This window comes from Sabethes cyaneus, chromosome 3, assembly GCF_943734655.1.
Source record: "Sabethes cyaneus chromosome 3, idSabCyanKW18_F2, whole genome shotgun sequence".
In the NCBI taxonomy this organism is placed as follows: Eukaryota; Metazoa; Arthropoda; class Insecta; order Diptera; family Culicidae; genus Sabethes; species Sabethes cyaneus.
This window is the reverse complement of record NC_071355.1, coordinates 213,741,050-213,765,602: the sequence shown is the minus strand read 5'-3', so window position 1 is coordinate 213,765,602 and position 24,553 is coordinate 213,741,050. Positions and strand designations below refer to the sequence as shown.

Here is a 24,553-nt window from a genome sequence, read left to right as displayed (position 1 = left end):
TACATTAGTCTATGATCTAATGATCTGATATAGTCCTACGTCACATATTCGTACAACCCTTAGGGCTGTATACCTTGTAGTTTTTTCCATGTGTGGACTCTTCACTACGACCAGTATTGTTGATCTATTGTGATATCGCCAGGATGTTTGCTGTATGACCCACACTGCATTTCTTTTTGCTATAATCGCTATTGAGTGAGCGATATGCTTATTAAATTTTATGCATGCTTGTGTGTACTAGGGTTTACCCTTCCTTCAAAACTTGCTTTACTTTACCCCCTCGCTCCCCGCTGCCTATACTATCCCATATTATAGCCGAGCCTGGCGAGGACTCATTCGTTCCTTTGACCAGTACACTCAACTATAGGAGGAACATTTGTACTGTCAAGAAGCTTCAGCGGGTATTATTGAATTCAGCATAAAGGAAGCGTAAATGAGGGGCTTGAGAATAAACCCATGCTAAAGTCACTTGACATCGAATGGTCTGATTCTACTGATTCTAACATGTGTTATAGTATACGTTGTCATCCGATCGAAGCCCGACCGGTATGTAGAAAAAAAGCGATTATTTTGGCATCCAAAAAATACAAAATATATACAAAATACAAAATACATATTCAAACATACCTATAACCAGAATACCCGAACACTTAAAACCAGACGAAAAAATGTACGAAAAACCATTATTTTGGATCTTCCAGAATAGAGTCCGTCCCTAAATTTGGAATGCAGTCTAGAGCAAGCTCCGTCAGCTCTCACTTTCGATTTAGTTTCGTTCATTCAGAAATTGTTTGAAGCCTTCACATTAGAATTTATTTATTTTATTTAATCTCATTCTCCACTACACCGCTACCCATAATGTGTACAAAATTTTTGACAAATTATCATTTGTTTTTTTGCTTAATAATATACAGAATAAGTTGCCAGTTTGATACAATGGATTTGTAATTTTTCTTTCGCTGTTATAGCGGGTTGATTGAAGCAGGGCTTAATTCAAGAGCGACTTTTACTTCATTGTTTCGTTCCCAAAAAGTTAAGGTATTTCTGTTTCACTCGTGTGATGTTAAATAATTGGCTTGCTCATACGTGATCTGATGGTACGGTAGATAGCTTTCAGTTATCTCCTAAAGTACGGATAGTTTACAGACAGTTGTAAAACATTACCTAAAATGAAAAACAAAATCTCAATAAAAAAATAAAATAAAAATAGTGGTACCTAATTCCGTATACTGATTATGATGTTTTGCATTTTGTTGTCGACATCGCAATTCTGTGTTTGAACAAAAATAGTTATGTATATCACAGAAAATTACTTATATTTCAATAGTACTCTTATGTACCCATCTACCCGCGATATATGAAGCGCTAATAAAAACAGAACTTAGCCTGCGTTGCATTACCTATTTTGTAATAGTGACTTTAGAGATACCCACTGGTGAACAATCGTTAACCATAACAGAGATTCGGAAATGTTGTTCAAACTTTAGCACGTACCTACGCCTGTCGAAGTTAAGAAACATGGGGAACGATGGCTAGCCTCATAGGTGCTACTTGGCTGTGTAGTTTTATATGTGAGGTATAGAATTACTCATCAGCTGATGATATATTTTAAGTTTCGTACATGTATTCGCGTGTACTCTTGATTTTCAGCTGCAGATTCAAAACAACTATTTATAAAATATGATTCCACATCCAGGTATATCAGGTTTGTCTACTAATAAGCGTTCCTCTTGTTGACGATAGATTCTAGCTTCTATTAGAAAATTTGTTACGTAAATCAATCCTCCTCAAACGCTTCAATAGCAGGATATTTGCGCCAGGGGCGTCCATTTGTATAAAAATAATTTTCTAGCGTTGTTACTGTCAGTGATAAGCTGTACGACCTAGATTTGCTTGTAAAATTCATATATGCTGCACAAGTAGAATTAACGTTGCTACACTTAGTTTCTGATATTGTCTTATAATGTCTAAGTCGCCTGGACATACAATTTTACTACATAATCACTTTTTAGCCCCTCTATATATAGTACTACTTTACAATAATTGATTTATTTTTTCACTTTATCATTGTTTAAGGTCGTTTCCACTTTTAACCGCTTGAACCTGCTGAGATTTTTCAATTCGATTGCTTTCTTATTGTTACGAATACAACCTTCAATTTTTCTGGTTTTGGTTTTCACTTTTTTTTCTTTTCGGTCAATTTCCGTCTCAACACCATTAGATTAGAGATTCATCGTTATTGGAGAATGGAGTTTGCTCTGCTATAACATCCGGGGATCTTCCTGCGGGCCCGTTTTCAGTCTCATCGATTACAGCTCTCATCGGGATTGTAGACTGTTGGAGGAGAATCCTGATTGCAGACTGGTCATTGAGCCTTTGTAGTTGGCAGAGCTGAGGATTTCATGGAAATACATCAGCTGGGCGGGTCCATCGCACGACGGTGGACACATCCACTGCAGGACGTAGGTGCCGGCTGTTGCCATTTCATGGGAGCCCTTCAAAATAAGAGTAAATTTTATAATTGAATTACAATCAACAACAAAATAACAGATTTTACTTGTACGCCTTCTTTTGGTTTACATTTCACTTTGTCCTCCAGCTTAGTGTATGTGGCGCCTTCCTTGAAAGCAGCGCCGTCGAACACAGAGGAAAATGCATCTGGAATGAGAGTAAACCGATTATTAGTGTAATTTGATGGAATTACCTACCAAGCACAAAGCCAAACCACCATTGAAGCTCTGCTCGAATACGGTGTCGGTGCGGTACAGTGCAAACAGTAAATCATTCTTCAGCACGTCGAAATCCCACGTGAGCACCGATTTGGGGTCCGTGTTACGAATGATCAGTTCGAACATCTGTCCCGGTTTGAGATCTATCGATTTGTACAACCCGTGGTGGTCCTGACCGTGAACTGCGCCGTTGTTTTCCTCCACCGAATCGGACTTGTACAGATGTTTCGGTATCAGGCCACCCTCGTGGATTAGTGTCTGCAATTAAAATAACCTAGGTTAGAGGGGCTGACAGGAGGGAGAACTGCGCACTGAATGAGCATCTAATATTGTTTACTGTGATAAAAACGGTGTTTTCAAAAAAACATTCTAGCGTTAGCGTGAACTGCATTTTAGTGAACAAATTGCTAATTTTATTTTTGTTGAAAATGTTTGATGGTGGAGTTTTTCGTGAGTTTGCAACTTTTCCAGAGAAAAAATGAGTAGGATTATAAATTCTGAAAAAAATTGATGTTGGCAGGTGTTGCAGAATTCTAGCATTATCTTAAAATGAATGAGAAAGCTTCGTGGATCGTGAATTGGATGCAAATTTTCAACTAGCCTCTGAGATATTGTATAACTAAACAACGTGATTGAAGACGATTGCTTATCATTATTGCGAGCAGAAAGAAGTAAAGATGGGTGATCGCTTTTTGAAATAATTTTATTTATTCTACCAATTCTAAACCAATAACCAATTCTTTAAAGGTTATACTTATTCGAGAGAAATTTTTATGGTCTTTTTAAAACGCGCATATAAAATAACACGAATAAATTTCACTCACTAAATGACAAATATTTTATTCATTACTTGCGAAGTGTGATTTTTAGTACTGGAGTTAAATGAAATTTTTTAAATTTTTAATAACGGTAGGTAATTTTTTGCCTATTGTATATTTTATTCTGTTGTAAAATATCAGCTAATTAAAATAACAAAACTAAAACTTGTTGTAGAAAAGTAAAATTGCATGACTTAAAACAGATACATAATTTGGAAAAGAAATGGAAGATTTAGTTCAATTCTACGAAAGGTTATCATGCGCCACTGACAAAATTAAAAAGCTCACAGGGAGATACTCAATCCCATATTATAAGGTTATTGATTTTAACCCGGAACAGCGTAATCGTTGTCGGTTCGACGAATGTTACATAAGCAGTCTGCCTATTATCAATTTTTTCTCAAATCAGTTAGTAGCAGCGGTTGAGTTTTCTTAGAATGCGTAAAACCATTGGAGCGGGTCGTTGTTTGTAAGCGCGGAAAACTGATTGCATTCTAAACTGTATTAAACATTATTAGTATAGACCAAACCTCGTGTTTTTAGTCCAGCGCCTCTGCGGTTCATAGGTACACGAGTACCAGCGAGCCACGTGCCCTGGCGGGTATTGTGGGTTCAAATCCGATTATAATCTCAGAGAAAATTGCTGGCGTAGTAGAATTAAATGTAATTTCCTCCTAACTTTCTCATTGATTTTGGAACTCTACTAAGACGGCAAGAAATAATTTATAATTGTTCTGTTGCATTCTAGTTAGCCCCTATGATCGCAGTTAATATCGGACTTTTTACGTTATTTTTTACCTTTCATTTAAACTGCAATCGATCACCCATCTTTCTATCTTCACACACGAACGTGAGTCTATGGTGACAGTTTTTGTTTTGGATTTTGCTTGCATTAAAACTGGGATGACGTAATATCAGCAATCTTACACAGGGACACGCGCTGAGAAAGCAGCGTGTGAACAGTTTCGATGGTACCGGTTCCGCCACCGTGGGAATGCTCGGCTGCAGCCGAATACACCAATACCACCGATTGGCGCATCGAACAGGCAAAGATAATAGTGTCGCGCAAACGCATAGAGAATGCAAAATAAGTTAGTTACAGAGAGTCCAAAATTGGTGAGTTAGTTTTTGAAAAAAAGTAGACCTGTTTTGCAGTCCGAATTATGCACATTTGTATTGATACAGCAATCACGAATAGTACGTGCTTGTACTTACGTTACATGATCCGCCCAGAAAACTGGGTATATTTTCCGCTGGTATGTACTGCTCTAAGCCATCTTCCGCGTGCAAACAATCGGGGCCGCCGAAAAATAAGAATTTCGATCGAGTATTTTCATCTGAAAACATAAACAGAACACATTAAAATCCAAAGCTAAACGTTTTCACACAGGGCAGGTTTTTTTTACCAATAAATGCGCTAACGATAGTCCACAGCACCGGAAACACTCGGGGAGCTCTCACAATTAGCACCCGGCCCATCGTTTCCGGATAGTTTTTCTCCACGGTCTCGATGATCCGTAGCAACGCCTTCACGCCGGGGCGCCACAAGTGGCGCATCGATAAGCCATCCAAATCGACCAGCAGACACCAATTCCAGATTGGTTTCTCGAAAAGCGTCGTCGCTTCTTTCATCAGTTTCAGGCCCTCCTCGCAAACGTGCAGCGTCTGTAGGAAGTATACGCGAATAAATGCATAAAAGGTATAGATAATTTGCTGCGATTATCACGGTTCAATAGTTCAACGTTCTATTTACATGAGCAATTTTTGTCGCGATGGCCAGTAAAAGGGTAAACAGGGTTCTAGACTGGGAGTGGGGGAATCAAACACGGCAATAGCTGTGTCCGTTTCATGTTAATCACTAGAGTGTAAGCAGGTTTTTGAAGCGAACTACTGTTTATGAAGAAAAAGTGGTTGACCCGTTAATTGACTGTTGTAAACAATGCTAAGCGATAGTGATAACAATGACGACGAGCAAGTTGTGTTTTTGAAATGCTTTTTGCTTGCAGTTCTTTCGAAGAATTTGCAACCGGCTATTACTAAATTTATTGCCATTTTTCGTTTCTGAGAAAAATTTTACGACCTGCTTGTATGAAAAAAAAACTTACCAGTTTCAGCAGTTCATCTTCTCCGACCGATTTGAGCAAACCTTTCACGTCCATATTGCCCAGCCGCAGAATGTAGAGCGGTCGGCCGTCTTTGTCATGGTGATGCCAGCCGCCGGGGAAGTACTTTTCCACAACGGTCGGCATCTTGTACTCGCCGAGAATGTCATCGATTCGGTGCTCGGCTCGCCACTGCATGGATTCCTGCAGCATGGAGGCTGCTTTGTCGATGCTGAAATCACGAGCCCGCAGAAAGCGCAGCAACGTCTGAAAGTCCGGCACGCCACGTTCGCTGGATTCTTCGATTCGCTTGCGGAACTGAACCAGCTTCGATTCCTGCAGCGGAGACAGTTGGCCTAGGTGTTTTGCAATGTAGTCCGCATCCAGAATACTGTTGTCGCGAGAAAGGGGCGGTTTTTCACTGACGGTGGAAACCGCAGCAGCGGTTAGCTCCGCTGATTCATCCTCTTTCCATCTGAAACCGATAAACGTTTGCCAGTGTCATTTAATACCAGAAAATCGGAAATTCTAATAAAAGTAAATCAGTAGAACAGTATTGACTTTTCGTTTAATTATAGTTTAAACTTAAGGTATCTATTTGATGGGATCAAATGTACGGCTTCTGTTGACTTAGTTGTGCAGCCGCTTTACTGCAAAGTAAGCTAATCCCACATGTTACAAAAATACATAACTCGAACCGGGCTTATCGGCGCTTACCTGTCCACATGGGTGATTCCTTCCTTTTTTAGCTCGTTGATAAAGCATTCAATAATCTCCTTTCCCTTCTGCGTGGTTTGCGAGTATTGCTTCATGCCCATCTTTTCCATCGAGTGCTCGAAGCCGAAAAAGTTCTTAATATCTAACGTGGCCGTCTGATCGAAACAGGTCCAGTCCGGGTTTTCCGGATGAGCAAAGTAGCGACATTTCTCGAAGATTTCGATTCGTGAGCTGAATGTTTCGTTGGTGGCTTCGATGTTCAGTGTACGGGCCTTGAGATCCAGGAAGTTCTTCTGGATGAAGAAAACCACATCGACGCCGATGATTTTCTTGAACAGATAGGGCGCCTCGACGGCCAGTTTGCAGCGGCGAGTCGTTTCTCGCTTAGCTCCATTGTTGGAAACCGTATCCTCGACTATTTCGCAGTCCAATACGATAGGCATTTGCGGGCAGGTTGGGAACCGACGTTCGTAGGCCTGGATGAATGAAAAATATATGTTTTACCAAAATAAATTCTACCATGACCGCTGTGTTCCAATTACGGAAAAAAGTCAATTTGTCAGAAGCAATTAATAATGATTAGGTTATGAATTGTCAGCCGGCATCGTGTACAACGCCGGTCATTATGAGAAAGGACATCAATGAATAATTAATGTGGGCACAGACTGTCGGTCAACAGCGCTGCTTCGGGATCAAAGCCAAAGGCGGTTAATTTATTGGTTTATTACAGAAAGGTGATGATAGGGACATTTCCCGGCACCAATAGGCAGTTACATCCTGCTTCCGCTCCGCTCATGTGGTATGGGAAGCATGGCGGCAGAGCCTTGACACTGATGTGATATGGCAGTATGTCTCTGTGCTGTGCGATGTAGATGTTACATATGGACCTATGTAGATACTGCATTGGTTGCCGTCCAACATTATTGCTCCTCGGCAGTCGGTAAGCATTTGAATATATCCCATCGCATACGATGAAGCGTGGGTTGTGATAGAGAAGTGATACGAAACGAGCGTAGGATGGGCTTGTGGTCTGTTGTTGGGGAAAAACATTTGCGGCGTGTTTTATAAATAAAAGTTAACCTTTTTGAAGAAATAAGAGATCCAGCAACTATAGGGATAGTGCGGTGGAAAATATGGAAGGATTGTCTAGAATGCATTCGAGTGGAATTGACGGATCACTGTTGGTAACAGCATTCCAACTAACATCGTTTTGTATTTATTGGTTGGATAACAGAGTTATGAAATAAAACCTGGTAAAAGTAATCTTAAAGTTACATAAATAACAAGTTCAGAAATTCATATAAAATCACTTCCAAAAATCTGTAGGCACCCGGCCATCATGAGACAAATATTAATTTTAGGCTTCCAGCTTGGACAAGATAAAGTTACTTTTCTCTCGTCAGTTTTGAAGTGAAGACTTCCGACGTTTCAGTAGCACACAGCAGCTTAAACAACAGGACCACAAAACAGAAGTACATCTCTGCTTGCTTTCCGGTCCCATCTCAAAAGCTATAAAACCGACTAGACCATCCGGAGGGTTCGATATGCAAACAAACCGAACCAAAACAACATAAAACCCTACCTTCTGCCTGCCGACCAACCACGTTAACGGGATCAGGTCGCTAATAAAAGGTAGCGATCAGCTGATACGGCATTGCATAACATCATCAACAAAGATCCACCGAAAAGAGACCATGCAACCGAACCTGCTGTCGTGCTCTGGCACCTACTCCATCTTCAGGAGTCACATACAGGGAAATAGTGGAAGCTTTTTAGTGTAGCCATAAGTACAACTGCACAGCATAAATATCCAATTTGCCTGCTCACTACGGATCAGCTGCAAACTGTGCGTGCCGTTCTGGGTCATTTAACTGATCAAGAGATTCCAGACATTAGGCCCAAGATAGGAGCTGCAATTCAAGAACTGGTCTACTCTGACCAGAAAATCAAATGGCTGAAACAAACGGAATCTACTCTCGTTCCGAGGGAAGGAGCACAACTATGTGCCTACGAAACAAAGGATCGGACCGTAGGTTCATACCTTCATAGGGTATTTCCAGCACAGTGTCACGACTACGCACGAGGGAATTTGGCGATTCCTACCGAATTAGAACGATAGCTTTTCAACATATGCATGCTGGATATACCGTTGCAATGTGTTTGGAAATACCGTTGAATTACTGATGGAGATTGACTAAAAGTCGGTTAGACATATCACTGAGTTGCGCTTTATGCTAAACTACATATTTGGCAAAACACGCATGCGATAAGTTGGCAGTTGTTCGATCAATTTGGAGGCGACAGCCTTTGCTGCAAAGTCGAGGACGGTATGAGCGGAACTCCCTAGACAGTGTAATTCTGCACGGTTAAGGGTGGGTCGGATATCCGTAGCCTGTCGCCCGCAATAACCGAAGCCTGCTGGTGAGGCGACTCGAGCTCGCAACTCATTGTCAGCGAAAATGCTGCTGGCATTCGTGCTCCTGAGCGAACCTTTTAAAGAAAGAAATTGAGGAATCCGAGGAATTGGAGTTCCTTTAGGGTATATCTGATTACCTCACGCAGTTCCTCCCACAATAATATAAAGGCTCCGGTTGAACTGGATATCGTAGCTAGTGACCTGCTGCCAGGTTAGGTGCGGCATACAACAGCGACTGATCCGGAACGGGCGGCTGACTTATGAAACGCTGTGTCTCGCCAACCATATCCAAGACGGCAGCCCTGTCTGCCTATGCTTGAAAAAATTAGCAGAAATTCAGGGAATGAACTACAACGGAATAATCGGCATGCATAGTGATGTCCGTTAATCGTTCGATTAATTCAACTAATCGAATAACTATAAAAATATTCGATTAATTTTTAATCGAATACTGCCAGCACGAGTAGTTGAATTAATCGAATAGTTCAAAGAAAATAATATGAATGCGAATAATCTCCGAACAATGGCCGCTAATCGTTCATAATCGTTCGATTAATCGAATAAATAAAAAAAGTATACGAATATTTCTAATCGAATACCACTAGTACGAATAGTTGAATTAATCGATTAGTGCAGACAACGCTCGCCGATTAATCGGTAATCGAATAATTGAAAATTTCGGACATCACTAGGCATTCACCCAGGCAAAAGAAAAAAGACAACGATTATTGAAAACTTGGTACTTGAACCAGCACGCACGGGTATCCTGCAGAAGATGATGACGTATCCCGAAGACGTAAAAGAGAAGTTCTATTATCTTCTCGAGAGGACATATGGAGAGTGCCCAGGACAAGACATAAAGATAGTCATTAAGGATAAAAATGCATAGGTCGGACGCGAAAAGTTTTTTCGTCCCGTCATTGGTAGAGAAAGCTTCCATCCTACCACAAACGACAATGGCCTATCTGATAGTACCTATTTTGCACGATGAAACATTTGGAAGCAGACTTGAAAATACCCTGGTTTGGCACTTTTCTGATGTCGCAGACATGCGATCCTTCCGGGGACCAAACGTCGACTTGGATTACTATCTTGTAGTAAACAAGATCCGCGCCTGGTTTTCCAATATATTTAAATTGAAATCAACGAGGAAGGTACGACTGCATTCGGCGGTTATCAGTGGAAAGAGTTACTGTAGAGTACTCTCGGAAGATTGATGAGCGGATCGGTGAACAACTTGGACAAAACCTGAATAGAGTGGAAGCACATCTATGACGCGGTCAGTACTACAGCGCGAAAAGTGTTGGGTACTACTGCTGCAACCACTTTCAGTGAGTGGTTTGACGCAGAGTGCCAAAGAGTGTCTGATGAGAAGAATCGAGCCAGAAGCCTCATATTGGCTGCAACAGTGACACGCCAAAGCAGAGAGAGAGATACCGTGGTGCTAGTGCTGCTGAAAAGAGACTAAACCATCGTAGGAAACGCCAGCACTGGAATCGCGTTCTTGCGGAGGTGGAGAATTGTTTCGAGAGTTACGACACAAGAAGCTTCTTCAATACGATCAACGGAATCAGGAACCGGACCGTGCCGACTCGTGTTATGTGCAACGACAAGGAGGGGAACCTGATTACCGAAAGATCGGAGGCGACTAGGCGTTGGAAACAACATTTCCATGCATTGTTGAATGGTGAACAAGACGGATCGGTTAACAGAAATAGGATAACGATTAAGAATGATGGACAAGCTGTGGATCCACTGACTTTGGACGAGGTTGGAAAAGCAGTGAAGGAATTGAAAAACGGCAAAGCAGCTGGAAAGGACGGCATCTCCGCCGAACTTTTGAAAGTCGGGAACAAACGACTGCATTGTGCAATCCATCAGGTTATACTAAAGGTATGGACTGAGGAGGAACTACCTATGGACTGGGGGATTACCTACGAATGGCCGAAACACAAATGGCCGAATCACGAATGGCCGAAACACAAATGGCCGAAATAACGAATGGCATAATTTACCAAATGGCCGAATCACGAATGGCCGAATCACAAAAGGCCGAATCACGAATGGTCGAATCACAAATGGCCGAAACACGAATGGCCGAATGTCATATTCGACCGAAAATATTCATAGCCTTCAACCTGCGCAAACGTTGGGTACATGCTGTCCTTTCTCGCTGCCGCTCGTTCGGACTTAACTAAGGGATAATCCCTAATAGACAATAAACCTAGGAAAATGCATGCACCTAAATAGTAGTGGTTTCTGCGGGGGGCCTGCCCCCCCGCAGTGGCCGGCGCTTCCGACGGCGGGTCACCGGCGCACACTCGCGGCCTACGGCCGTCTCGCCCTGAATCATCTAGGAAACATTTGCTACTAACACGGTAAATACGTCTCCCACCTTATAATGAAGATGTATTTATAATCAAGAAATATGAGGTAAAAACCAGTATAAAAATTATCTTTCGTAGATATATGCTTATATTATAATTGTAATCTTATTCTTACTGTCATGGATTTTCATAAAGAAGTAAATGCAGTAAACTACAAGTTTATTACCCTATTACTAAAGCGGCCGAAACATTTCATTCAATATCCCGCCATATCCATCTTTGTTGACCGCCCATAGCAAAGCCAACAGTTGTGTCTATTGTTGTTGAACACGGTTTGCTTTCCGCACGGTAGTTGGTAGTTGTCCCGTGAAAAAAGAGTGCATCCGGTGATTCATCCGATATTGCTGGCTTCAACAACGAAGAAAGTGCACTTGTCGTTAAAATTGTATTGTCGCAGAGAGGAAAACCGATGCTTTCCATTGATGGGATACTATTCAAAAAAAAAAAAACAAACAGAAGCGGAATGCTTCTTATGCTTTTTTTTCACACAAAATATAATAAAACAATTAAATATACGCGAACTAAAACAATATTACTCGACAATACAGACATATTCATGGCGGTAAAACGGCTGCAGGTTTGTTGATAAAGCACTTTTATTTGATGTTTTTATAATGTAATAAAAATTCTAGGCCTTGTCTTTTCTGCCGCAAAATCGGATACAGGAGGCGTACGACGCGATGGAAGGAACGATTCCTGAAGATTAGGAGAATTGCCTTACATATTTTCAGAATACTTACATAAGTGGGAGGAACCGGAACAACAGGCCATTGTTTCACCCCACTCTGTGGTCAAATTTTAAGCCTGTCATTGACAAGCTACCGCGGACCACAAACAGCTTGGAAGCATGGCATCAACGATGGATAACCATTGTTGGTTCCCATCACCTGTCAATGACCAGGATCAGGGGAACATCCTTAGATTTTTTCAGGGGGATGTTCCGAATTCGCGCCGAGAAATAGACGAAAAAATCTACTCGAAATGTGTTAATGCTCACAAAATGAGCAGCAAAAATTTTGTTGACGCAGTTGCGCTTTTATTAAGCGCTAAACAGCGTTCGTAAAGCATGTTTTGTTTGTTCAATAGTAGTAGTTTGTTTTTTGTTTGATTAAAGTTATTTGTTAACTAATTGCCAATTCATGGTTTTTTATTGAGTAGTTATGTAGGCATTCCGAAAAATTTCGGCCTTTCGTGATTCGGCCATTCGTGATTCGGCCATTCGTGATTCAGCCTTTCGTGATTCGGTCTTTCGTGATTCGGCCATTCGTGATTCGGCCTTCTGTGACTGTTATTGAAATTCGGCCATTTGGATTTCGGCCATTCGTGATTCGGCCATTTGTGTTTCGGCCATTCGGTACCAGCCCGGACTGGGTGAAGGTCTCATATGTACTATTTACAACAAGAGCCACCGTCTCGAATGCAGCATTTATCGGGGAATTACTCTCCTCAATTCTGCATACAAAATTCTCTTCCGCGTCCTGTTTCACAGACAGAGGCCGTTGCAGGAAACCTTTATTGGCAAATACCAGTGCGGTTTTCGACAGGGACGCTCCATGACGGACCAAATGCTCACGTTGCGACAAATCCTCAATAAATTCCGAGAACTCGAATTGCAGGCTCACCATTTGTTTATAGTATTCAAGGCAAGGTACGATTCAGTTCAACGAAATAGGCAGTGGTGGATTATGCTTGAACATGGTTTTTAAACAAAATTGATGGTTCAAAAAAATAAAGTGTTACATTAGATTGTTTGAAACAAGGTGACGGTTTATCGAATTTCCTATTCAACATTGCACACGAAGGTGTTATTCGAAGGGCAGTCCATCCCACTGGCTACACCAGTGTTGCTACAGCAGACTTGCGGATCAAATCGTCATTCTTTGGACAAGAGTGTGTATTTTTATTCATCTTGTTATCCGCAAGTGCCTTAGCAGAAAACAGATGCTGCCCTCCACTGGTTGAACGCTTGCTGTCGGCGGACTTGCGGACCAAAAGCGTCCTTTTAAGGATAAGAAAGAAGAATTAAATGCTATCCGCAAGTGCCTGAACAGAACAGTTTTTTTTCCGACGGCTTCAAGCTTGAGCGGCACCGTTCCTGTTCGGTCCTGTCTAGACATGTTTGCTTCTAGGAAGTCATTTTGTTTCATCCCGAGGAGTTTGGCGGCTCCAACAAACAAGGCCTCCTGCGGCTTACGTAACCAGCCTGCAAATCCGTATTACACTCTAAAAGATGCTAATTCTCCCGGTCATCTATGGCCATGAAGCGTGGACGTTGAAAGAGAGCGACCGACGAGCTTTTGGCGTTTTTAAATGTAAGATCTTGTGATCAGTTCTTGTCGGTATATTAGAAGATGGAGTGTGGTGCAGGCGCATGAACTACGACATTTACCAAGTATGCAAAGATGCGGATATTGTGAAGCGAATAAAACATGGCCTCGTAGCAAGGATATCGGATGAGAGACCAGCGAAAACAATATTCAGTAGAGAACCCAACAGAGGTAGTCGACTTCGAGGCAAACCCCATACCCGTTGGATGAGCGATGTCTATGAAAATGCGGGAAAAGCGAGTGTTCGGGATAATTGGAGAAATGCCAAGACTATAGCCCCGGAATGCGCACAAGTGTTTTTTTCTCGTGGGTCTGTCCAAACCTTTTTGACCCTTATACAACAGCATTAGTGTGAAATTCACTCAATAATGAAATTGGATCTACAGTAAGTCGACCCACCGTTGCACTATGGGCAAAAACGAGAGAAAAAACGGACGCAATTAAGATATGGCCTGCAGGCTTATAAAATATAGGTGATCTTATGTACAATTTTCTGGAGAATCGCGTGGTGCCGACCCCTTTCCTGTTTATTTAAAAGTCCGCAGAATCGAATAGGACTTTTTTTGGTTGAATTCCCCTTTGGTATGGTCGGTCTGATAACGGAGCTCAACCAAAAAAAATAATGTGCTCTAAACTAAATGAGATAAGCCCTATTCGATTCTGCGGACTTTTTTACACAAAATTATTAGGTTCTTAATTTTTGTTTATCAAAGCCTTGCTTGGAACAGCCCAATAAGGGTGAAAAATATTAAAAATAGGGGAAAATGAGCCAAATGGGACACTTCCCGATGATAAACAGGAAAGGGGTCGCCACCACGCGATTCTCCGGAAAATTTTACATAAGATCACCTATATTTTATAGGCCTGCAGGCCGTATCTTAATTGCGTGCGTTTTTGTTCTCGTTTTTGCCCATAGTGCGTTGTAAGGTCATGAACTGATGGTGGCTTCTGGTATATCGACATCACTGAATGTAAGTTTTTATTTGGTTACCTATTTTTTATACAAAAACCAAATTATTTCATTGGTTTTCCTTCCCGTCCCCACCAGGGAAATGATAAGGCATAAATCTTTCACATAGCTGCGACGAGCGGCTGCTCGAGCCGCAAATGCCAGGTTGCAAAAAAATCTTGGGAACTATAAAAAAAGAGAAGGATATAGGTATATTGAAAAAGCATCAAATATGTAAAGAAATAAAAGTCAAAGTCAAAGGACAACGTGGTTACGGCTCTTCTTAATAAACCATGACAGAAAGTTCGAAAGGGGTCAAATGACGTGGTACGTTTAGTGTTAAAAGTTGAATCGTACCATCAAAATTCGGAACAACTTGTTAGTCTCCAACACCACGTTTTCCACAAATGCGAAATAAGGCTTGCTTTATTTAGAATTGGAACAAACTTTTCCTCATATTGTGGCGCTCTTGGTGGACGAATTTAGAAGTTCTTGGCGCCCACGTGTCGGAAATTTTGTTAGCTTCACCTATGTATTTTTGACATTGCGCAAAACGACTGTATTTTGTAAACAAACAACATGGAAGCCGAAAGAAGGGAAAAAATTGTTCACAGTTATTTGAAAAAGCAATTGTGGTCTGCATCTAGGCTAGATAAACAGCTGAAATTGCCCAGAAATACCGTATGGCGCGTTATCAAATGGTTTAAGAAAACATTGACGACGATTCGGAGGCCTCAAGCTAATCATCAGAATGGAACTGTCGACCGGAAAATGCGTGTTAAGATTTTGAAGACCATCAAGAGGAATCTAAATCTGTCGGACCGTGATTTAGCCAGAAAATTTGGTTCTGCCTATATTGTGCATTTACTTGATCGATGGATTCCGAGGGGAGTTCAGGTACTGTTTCAAACGTTCCAAAGGTAAAAAAATGACTAAATTGGCAACACAGTTCGTAATGTTTTATCGCCATAACTGGCAACACAGGCTCATTGCGTTTCTGTCGCAACCTTAATCGTGACTTCGTGTTAATCATATATCTACAAAAGCATTAAACAAATTGTTTTCGAATACGAACGTTATTGCTTTGTTATTGCTTGTTTGGATAATGAAGGATAAACTACGCTTTATTCACTATGAAATTTCGGCAAACCGGCGTTGAAAATACAAATTCATTTCATGCTGAATTTCATTCCGTTTCTTCTGATAGAACGGTAATTCCTAGGTTTATTTACTTTGCTCGATTGGTTCCAGTAATGAAACAGCGATGATGACATAATTTGACATTTTATCTGTCAAAAGCTAAAAACGACCCTTTTTACGACCGTTCAGAAACACGACTGTTTCAACCGTCGTGTCCACTAAGGGAATGCGCGCACAATAGTGCCGTGAGGAGAATTCGACTCCGGGAAGAAATAAAGTCGTATCGAGCTAGCAAGCAGCCAAACCGAACCATAAAACAGAGCAGTGTGGCCAAAATCCATGCTCGAATGCTATACGACCGGGTGCTAACCAAGTTCGTCGGGTGTCTTCTGATGGACGATGAAACTTATGATTTGGCAGCGCATTTGCAGCTGTGGCAGAAAAACGAATGTTTTCATTACAAATAAGACAATGACTTCCAAAACGAATTTTGCCGTTCATTCGATCCCACTGCCATTCCGTGATGTTTTGGCCAGATTTGGCAAGCTGTCATTACAGCAAAGTCATTCAACAATGGTATGCAGAGAAAGGGGTCCAGTTTGTTCCGAAAGACCTCAACGGGAAAAGTTGTCAAAGACATCAATCAGATGAAAACCTGGTGGAATAATATAGCCAAAACAATGAACGAAGAAAGTGTGTGCTGCCTAATGAGCCATATTACAGGAAAAGTTCGAGAATTCCTTCGAAACCGTGACGAATAACTTTATCTGTATTTTTTTCTAAAAAGTATGAAGAAAATACTACATTTATGTATAAAAAGATGTTGAATTCAATAATAAATAGCTGAAATACACCCAATTATTCTTGTTCCAATACTATCTGAAGCAAGCTTTAGAAGTAATAATGTGCTAATTGCAAAACATAAACGAACTGAGTAATTATGAGGAAGCATTATCCATTAGATAAGAAACCCGGAAACAACTTTTTCCCGCGAGTGTATTGTATGCTTATAGTTTGTGTGGTAATAAAAACTAGCCTCTAAAGAACTTAGCACTCCCATTTAACTTATTTAGAGTTTTGACTAGGTGACGTTACTTGATGTTGTGGGAGGTTAATTCTGAAAATATGAAAATATATTCACACCATAAAAAGTCCAGAAAGTACGTGTCTTTCTCATAATTAGCCTCAATTGAAGAGGGTACTGCACGCGATACCACGGTGTGAACAGTGCCATCAAATATTAAAACCTTATTGAACGGTTAGTACTCTCACGGCTGTATCGCCAGTATGTCAATAATCTGTACACGTTGGTACGGCGTTGGTTCATACCGGTCAGCACATGCCGAATGTGAACCCTAACAGGTGTTTTCAAATGGAATAGTTGTTATAGATGATAAACATATAATGATACGGACGCCGATTGTTTGCAGTGAAGCTAGCACTATTATTGAATGGATGCAACTAAGTTGTCGTCACACGGAAGAAATGTGCTTGTATTGGAAGCTCAATAAATTAAAATAATTAGGAATTGAAAAAGAATGCCATTTGATGGTGTTGTTAATATGAATGCGAAGTAAAAATCCACAATTCATTCTGAGTGAGCAAAAATAATTTCGTTGGTAGGTACAGGTTAAACAGCAAATTAGAAGCAAGTAAACGAAACAATGCGCCCGTAGCGAACACTTCAACTGAAGTGGTAGCACCGTTGTGTATATTTATCATGGTAGCTTCTTCCATGAAAGTCATTTTTTTCCTTAAGCCCGAAAAAGGGGAACTCCCAACCCAACCCGCGAAAGCATGACTTGGAAGTATAAAAGTGATGTCGTGGATGGTGGTGTACAGCGATAGATAGTAAAATAATTACATAAAGCTATAAATTTGCTTTGTTGAATTATTGATGCCACTGTTTGGAAGCCATATTCTATAATTTTACGTAACGCAAGATTGTTAGCTTTGGCCGTTTTTGGAAATGAATAATTCTAAAATTCCAAAAATTTATTGACGATAGACTGTTACTTCGTTCCGATGATAAGGATGATAAACATTTCAATTTAACTACGTCTACCAATTGACTCAATTGGCTATTGGTTGAACCGATTTATGCGCAGTTGTTTGTAATTGAAAGGTGTTACACCTGGTTGATTACAACTGGTTAGTTTTATAATTAGATGTTTTTTTTCAGGTTTGGTTTATTTGAAAGGTATACCATATTTATATTTATATACCATATTCATATTTATACATATTTATATTGGGTACATGTAGTTTTTTACTTTTCAAAATGATCGAGTTATTAATTACTGTACTTACTTTGTTCAAGCAAGTTCAAAATTACGGGTTGGCAATGAAAAAAAGGTGTAGATTTTAACTCTAATCTAAAACATTCTTTGAGAAAAATTTACAACTCTGTGCGAAACGCTTCAACTGAAACTGGGTTTGCTGCTGTGCATTTTTTCCACAGTAAATTGATCAATGTTTGTTTTCTTTTTACCATATGGACACCTAATATTGTGTTTCACATTAACGACTTTTTGACTTTTTGCTCCGGACTATGACCAAAGCAGATTACCGACATATAGTTGATTAGCAACGCCATACATTTATTGCGATTAATATATATGATGAGGATACACAAAAGCAACATCCGCCGATGCGCTGGTTCGCAAGGTGCAGTGACGTAAAAATAAAAAATACCCGCGCAATGTTTTAATGGAAAATTGCTGTAATCTTCAACGCAGAGACTTGAACTTGACGTTAGTTTTCGGTTTGATGACAAACCAACAACGCCGACATCGTAGTATTTGGAAACAAAACGACCCGAACGGTACCCCTTGCGGCGTCCACATTCTTTCGTGTTCCAGTGTGAGCAACTGGGCGGTAATCGGCGATCCGTGTCGCCTACAAAGTTACCAAATATTTGCTATTTTGCTAGAGTAAATACATATATAAAATGGCAACCGAACCGGTACTTGATGCACTATCTACTCATAGGCGCTGCAAATAGATGGGAAAGGGAAAGACTTCTTTTCTGCAAACATTCACGTCGTCGCTGCTGGGCGGTGTTGTTGTTTTACACTTGAAAGCGTGACTACGGCGAAGCTATTTTGAGACAAAATGTTTGGCAATAGGGTGAGCCGCGGTGGCGCCTGAAAATGAAAGGAATTATTCTACTGTGGCTGCTAGTGTGCACAACGAAATGTTCGTTATTGCTTTCAATTATGTATGCATTTCGTAATTAGCATCAGCACGTGCATATTTGGTTGCACCGTCTTGTTTGACCTTAAACTTAATTAAATGTCTGGGAAAAATTTGTACACGTTATAAGTGAATTGTGTGAATACTGTAAGCGGTTTGCTTCACCATTTTGCAGTAGCCGATCTAATGGTAATAGTTTGATTTAGAACACTCTTAGTCTTCTTATGGTAAGCTACTGCTTTTATGGGAAACAATCAACTTCCTTCCTTCCTTTGAAAGCTGTCTTTCCCATGTGGCATTTATTTTTACATTTTATCTTATTTCTTTCGCTTCAAAACAGAAGAACCTTAGCGCAAAAGCATAAATCTTTTATTTTATACCAAATCCAGATTTATTGTTAAGAACACCGTCCCAACGAACAGACAGAAGTGCAAAAGTGAACCTGTTATATAGCGCAGAAACCTTGAAAACTAGGATTACCGTTAAGAGCTTGTGGCTAACCCTTTCAATGCCATCTAATCGAAAGCGTTACATTTTTGGTACATTTTAGTTTGTAAAAAACAGAAAATAGTTTCTTTCTAAGTAAAATTTTAAATTTTTTTACGGTTAATACTAGCACAAGTGGGTACTCAACATAAACTTTGTGCGTTGAAAACTTTAGATGAGAGATAACAAAAGATTACTCTTTGTCTTAGTCACAGCTTCTCAGATGACGAAAGAGTATGCTTCCGGTAGTGTATATGCTCGTTCAATGCACGTGACAGGCTGTTTGCTTCGTGCGAAACAGTTAGGGCTAATAGAGTAAACCACACAACACACACACACACGCACACACACAATGATAAATGTTGACATAAACTGGGGGTTTTGCCGAAGCTGTTGTTTGCAGTGGAAATAGTACTTATAATGTCGAACCCCAAACACCCGGACCTATTTGTCCGGTTTGTGCTTTCCTCTCAGAGTCAGCCCTACACAAGCTGTCTTGAGTTCAACCCACAGCTTATACCGTTCTAGTTACTGACGTCATCGTGTGAATTACCCTGCAAGGAGATTAAAGCAATGCCGCTGTTTGTCTAAACGGTTACTGCTGCGTGAGGATAAAAATGTGTTGGAAATCGATGGTCAGTGCGAGTTTGATAGGCAACAATACTCCTCGCAATATTGAATTTTTGGAGGAAAAATATTATTGAAATACAAAATGATAAAAATTGAATGGATTAGATTTGATTATAATTTGATCAAATAACTGCCGAAACGTTCACTGTCCTTGTGTTAGGCTCTTATGTATTAAGGGTACCGCCATCCGGGGTGAGACTGTGACACGGGTGTGAGATTGTGCCAAAAACCAAAAATGTTTATTTGTGAAAATTTATTATATGTATAGAAACTGGTGACCCAAATTCAAAATGATGATGAACATAACATATTTATTCATAACTTAGAATGGAACACAGATAATATTAGCAAACTATTTAGCTTAAACAGGGTTTCAAAGTTCGCGATCAAAAATACTCGGAAATAACGCATGCAAACAATGTCCCGCATAAACCAACCCAAACAAGAAATCGCATCAACTTGCTATTTTGAAGGTATATAAACTAATCATTTACAATGTATTGAAAGGTTATTATGCGTTGGATAAGTTTTGATTACGAAAATAATATTTTTCGAAACTTTGCACTTTTCGAGCTTCACGGGGGTGAGATTGTGCCAAGCCATAATGATCGATCCAATTTGTGGATTTCACATACACAACAAAAATACGTCAGTATACAGCAGTACACTCACATTATTTACTATTAAGCACAATATTTTGACAGATCAGATTGCATCATCCATTTTGGAGCAAATAGCATAGGTCTGCCAAATAATTTTAACTAAATTTTTAGTTTTTCTTTGAACTTCTCAGATGATTTGAATAAACACTCTAATATAAGACGAATATATTATACTGTGTATAAACTGTCAGTTTTAAGGATGGGGAAGGGGGTGGCATAGGCCATAAGTTCTTCGGCCGCGGGTTCTCGTACGAAGTAATGGTAACTTTTGTTAAATGATCAAATAGGTATGCCCCCCTTAGGACACACCCCTTCATATATCTCCCCCTTGTTAACCCTAGAAACTCTACTGGCTATATAAAGGCTGTCCATTGACTACGAACTCATTTTTAGTTATTTCATGTCTTGCAGGAAAAAGACATGATCGTAAAAACACTATACCATATTGGAATCCTTATAGATATCTTTCTATATTTAGACCGGTTTGGTCCAGCATAGGAAAGCCAAATACGACATTAACGACATAACATTCGCCTCCCATGGTCAGTGACTATTGACTGCGATGAACTCGAAGTGGCTGTTGAGTTCATATATTTCGGATATCTGGCTATCACCAACAATAATATGAGTAGGGAGATTCAACGAAGCGTTCAAGCTGGAAGTCTCCGCAAGGCGTTTTAATCAAGGTTCAAGCAGTATACGACGCCGCACGAAGCTGACAATGTTCAAAATACTAATCAGACTGGTAATCCTTTACGGACTTGAGACTGTTACTTTGTTTACGGACCGCAACTTACGGCCCTGTATTTGCACGAAAGGTGTTGCGGGCTATTTTTAGAGGAGTACAAGCCGAAAACGGAAAGTACCACAGGCCTATAAACCACGAGCTGCAGGCACTAGTAGGAGATATTCCCCCCTGGCGAAAGTTGGCAGGCTACCGTGGGCTGATCACGTCGCAAGGATGCTGGACGACCATGCGGAGAAAACGGTTCTCTTCGAACCACACCGGCACCAGAAATAGTCGGTTGAGTAATGAGAAATTACTAGTAAGAAATGAAGCCTCTATAACCGCAAAGTTTTTCTAGCGATTTCAACCGGAACTTTAAAGAACATATGTTTCAAGGTCAAGGTTTCAAGGAGCGAGACGTTTCAGACGGTATAATACCGGCCATTATTCTCTTTAGCATGTTGAGTAAACAGTCTCTATTCTCTAGGATGTGAATTTGGTCCGTCTGTCGTTGTGTTTAATCAGCGCAACTAAAAATGGCATACATTTCATAAACTCTACAGATTTCTGGGCCAAGACCGTAGTCCGTAGTTATCATAACACGGAAAGGCCCAGAGAAGGTGAGGTGGACTCGAAAAAACTGCTAGTAATTTCTATTGGTGATGAATCCCAGTTTCGTTCGGCATAAATCGTTATCTAAAATTCAGGATTTTTACGCTAGATAAAGAAGATAAAAACTGTAACATGCAGAAATACCACCAATCCTGGGTCAAACAACTATAATAGAAGTGGTCCTAGGTAACTTCCTTGGGGTAAACCAGAGGTGCTGCAAACTGGGGTAAATATTTTTCCTTGAAAGAAGTCGACTGACGTGACGGCCATAGAGCAATTTTCTTAGGAGGAACAGATAAAATTGGCGTTAAGTTAACGCCAAATGTATCTCGAAGTGGAAACCGTATTACGTTTGAAAGAGTTTGTTGGAACGTTCAAACAATCATAAAAGAGTAACAAAACGGAACTACCGTTACTGCGAAAAAAGCTGACAGATTTAAATCTCTCAAAACATGAAATTTCCTCGGATATTTAATCATAAATTTGTTTATAAACATGTTTTTACAAACAGTTATTAGAAATTTGTCGATCTTTCGCTGCCCGAATCCGTTCCAAAAACTAGCACAATGGATTGCGATTGTGTTGGTAAAGCTGGTTTCATTGCTCGTGATTCGTGAATCTAAATAACGCAAGAATTCCAAATTAACCTAAATGCTGAGATTTATCAGAATTTGGTAGTAGCTAGGTTTAACTTAACAAAACCGGAATTATCGACCCAATCGCAATCCATTGTGCTGGATGTTTGGGAAGGAATCGGGTAGTGAAAGATCGACAAATTCTTAATAACTGCTTGTGAAGGCATGTTTATCAACAAATTTATGATTGAATGTCTTCCGAAAATAATTCTTTTAAAGGATTTGAATCAATCAAATCCATCTTGGTAGTTCCGTTACATTACTCTTTCATTATTAATTGAACACCGCAGTCTAGTATGGAGTATGGAGTATCGTATACCAAAACATCATTTTATCTTAACTGCTCAGTTCTCAGACTAGAGACTACTATCTTAATAACATTTTTGAAGCGAAAAATGAAAGGCCATTTGGAAATAGGTTAGTATGTTGGTTACCAGCATAAACCTTATTCAGCTTTAAGCTGTCTGCAGTTGCAAACTGCAAGTGATATTCCACCGTCCATCGTCAAAGACACTTAAACAAAGCACAACCCGATTCACCGCTGGTGGTGATGGTGGCGAAGATAAATAGTTGCGGAAGTGCGGCAATGACTGTAGTGGAGAATGCAGATGACGATTGAACAAGAAATCGTTATGTGAACATGCTGCTGGTGATTGGAGACCACTTATTTTTTCTTACGCAGCGGATATGCGAGTGAGCGAAAGAGAGACTCTGCTTGCAAATAGTTTACATCATAATATTCATTCCGAACAAGCTGTTCTGTATAGATTTTTTTACCCTGCCATTAGTGTATTCAGTCCTGGCAGCGAGTAGGAAATAAGCTTGGTTTGTATTAGATAGCAACTAGCTGTAGCTGTAGCTTACAAGCGATAGAGCTGAAGGTGCTCGCAAGTAGATTGTATCTTGCGACATTTTCTTTCGCGTTAAACACCGTTGAATTAATTGGCAAAACATGTTTAGGTACTAAAGAAAATTCAACGAGAATATAGAAACAGTTACTTACGGCCATAACCAGCTCGAAAGGATATTTATATATCCTAACAGGAGATTCGTATTTTTGTACCATTTTCAATTCCTTTCACTGCCCGCTAATTAGCTAATAATCCTGCAGCAATTTTTTTTTCGTTCTGTATTGAAACACTACCTTGAACTTTGTAATCGATGCTTAATCGCGACCTTTCAACATGTATCGAAAGATTTTTTTTGTACAACTCACTACACTTTGCACAATTTTTTCCTTTCCATAGTGGTGAACAAATGCACTTTATATTTCGCTTTGCAAGGGGTAAAATTCACTGGAAAATTTAAGCCCTTTATTGATGATTCAGCAGCTTCGAGTAACGATACATTGAACCCGCAGTGAGCCCTGTGCCAGCAGCAGTAAGTAACCTGGAGTCCATTATTATCACTCGCGTAATTGAACTTCCATTTTACGAACTCCCGAAAAGTGTAGCAGAAACCTTGGAAAACGCACAGGACAAAGCAGCGAGTGGAATGGAATGCGCGACGACGCTTCCGTAAAGAAAATCTAACACACTCTGAACGGATGGTTGATGTTTGAGTGATGTTTTATGAATGAAAATAATGCAGCTGATGGGAATTAGTTGGCGAGCCTCGGTGGCAGCATGTTGACAGCAGCGGAACTGTCAGATCGTACCCGATGTCAAAATGTATGTCAAAGTCAAAAGGGAAATAAAATAGGGCAGTTGAGATTCAGAGCTTGAGCCCTGTCTCTGAGCGACATGCTTATGATTGTGCACAGATGGCAGTAAACACATAGGAATAAAATTTCCAGGATAAATCTATGTGGAAACAAACGCATAGGAGATCTCTTGTTAGTTTGATTGACATCCACTAAGTGAGCTTTTGGTGCTAGTGAGCAAATGGCTTAAGTTATAAAAACGACCGGTAGGGTATGAGCTTTTGCGGCAGAATGTTTTCGTGTAAATTCCAATTCATTTAACAGTGCGTGCATTGCTCGCTTACATTTCATGCTAGCTGGGCTAGTGCACAAAATTAGC

General features: G+C 40.3%; 1 protein-coding gene across 2 annotated transcripts; it reads right to left on the bottom strand.

Annotated features, from left to right (window-relative positions):
* Window positions 1-820: 820 nt before the first annotated feature.
* On the bottom strand, window positions 821-24,088 carry LOC128741171 (protein real-time). 2 transcript variants are annotated; one of them, XM_053836784.1, is made up of 8 exons: window positions 23,536-24,088; window positions 6,367-6,842; window positions 5,653-6,124; window positions 4,954-5,212; window positions 4,763-4,884; window positions 2,726-2,987; window positions 2,558-2,658; window positions 821-2,495 (listed from the first exon to the last, which is right to left on the bottom strand). In XM_053836784.1, the coding sequence occupies exons 1-8, from the start codon at window positions 23,596-23,598 to the stop codon at window positions 2,319-2,321; spliced, it is 1,932 nt and encodes a 643-aa protein (XP_053692759.1). In that variant the 5' UTR covers window positions 23,599-24,088; the 3' UTR covers window positions 821-2,318. The 2 variants fall into 2 exon arrangements, with proteins under 2 accessions (XP_053692759.1, XP_053692760.1); XM_053836785.1 differs by having other exon boundaries at window positions 2,729-2,987.
* Window positions 24,089-24,553: the final 465 nt, after the last annotated feature.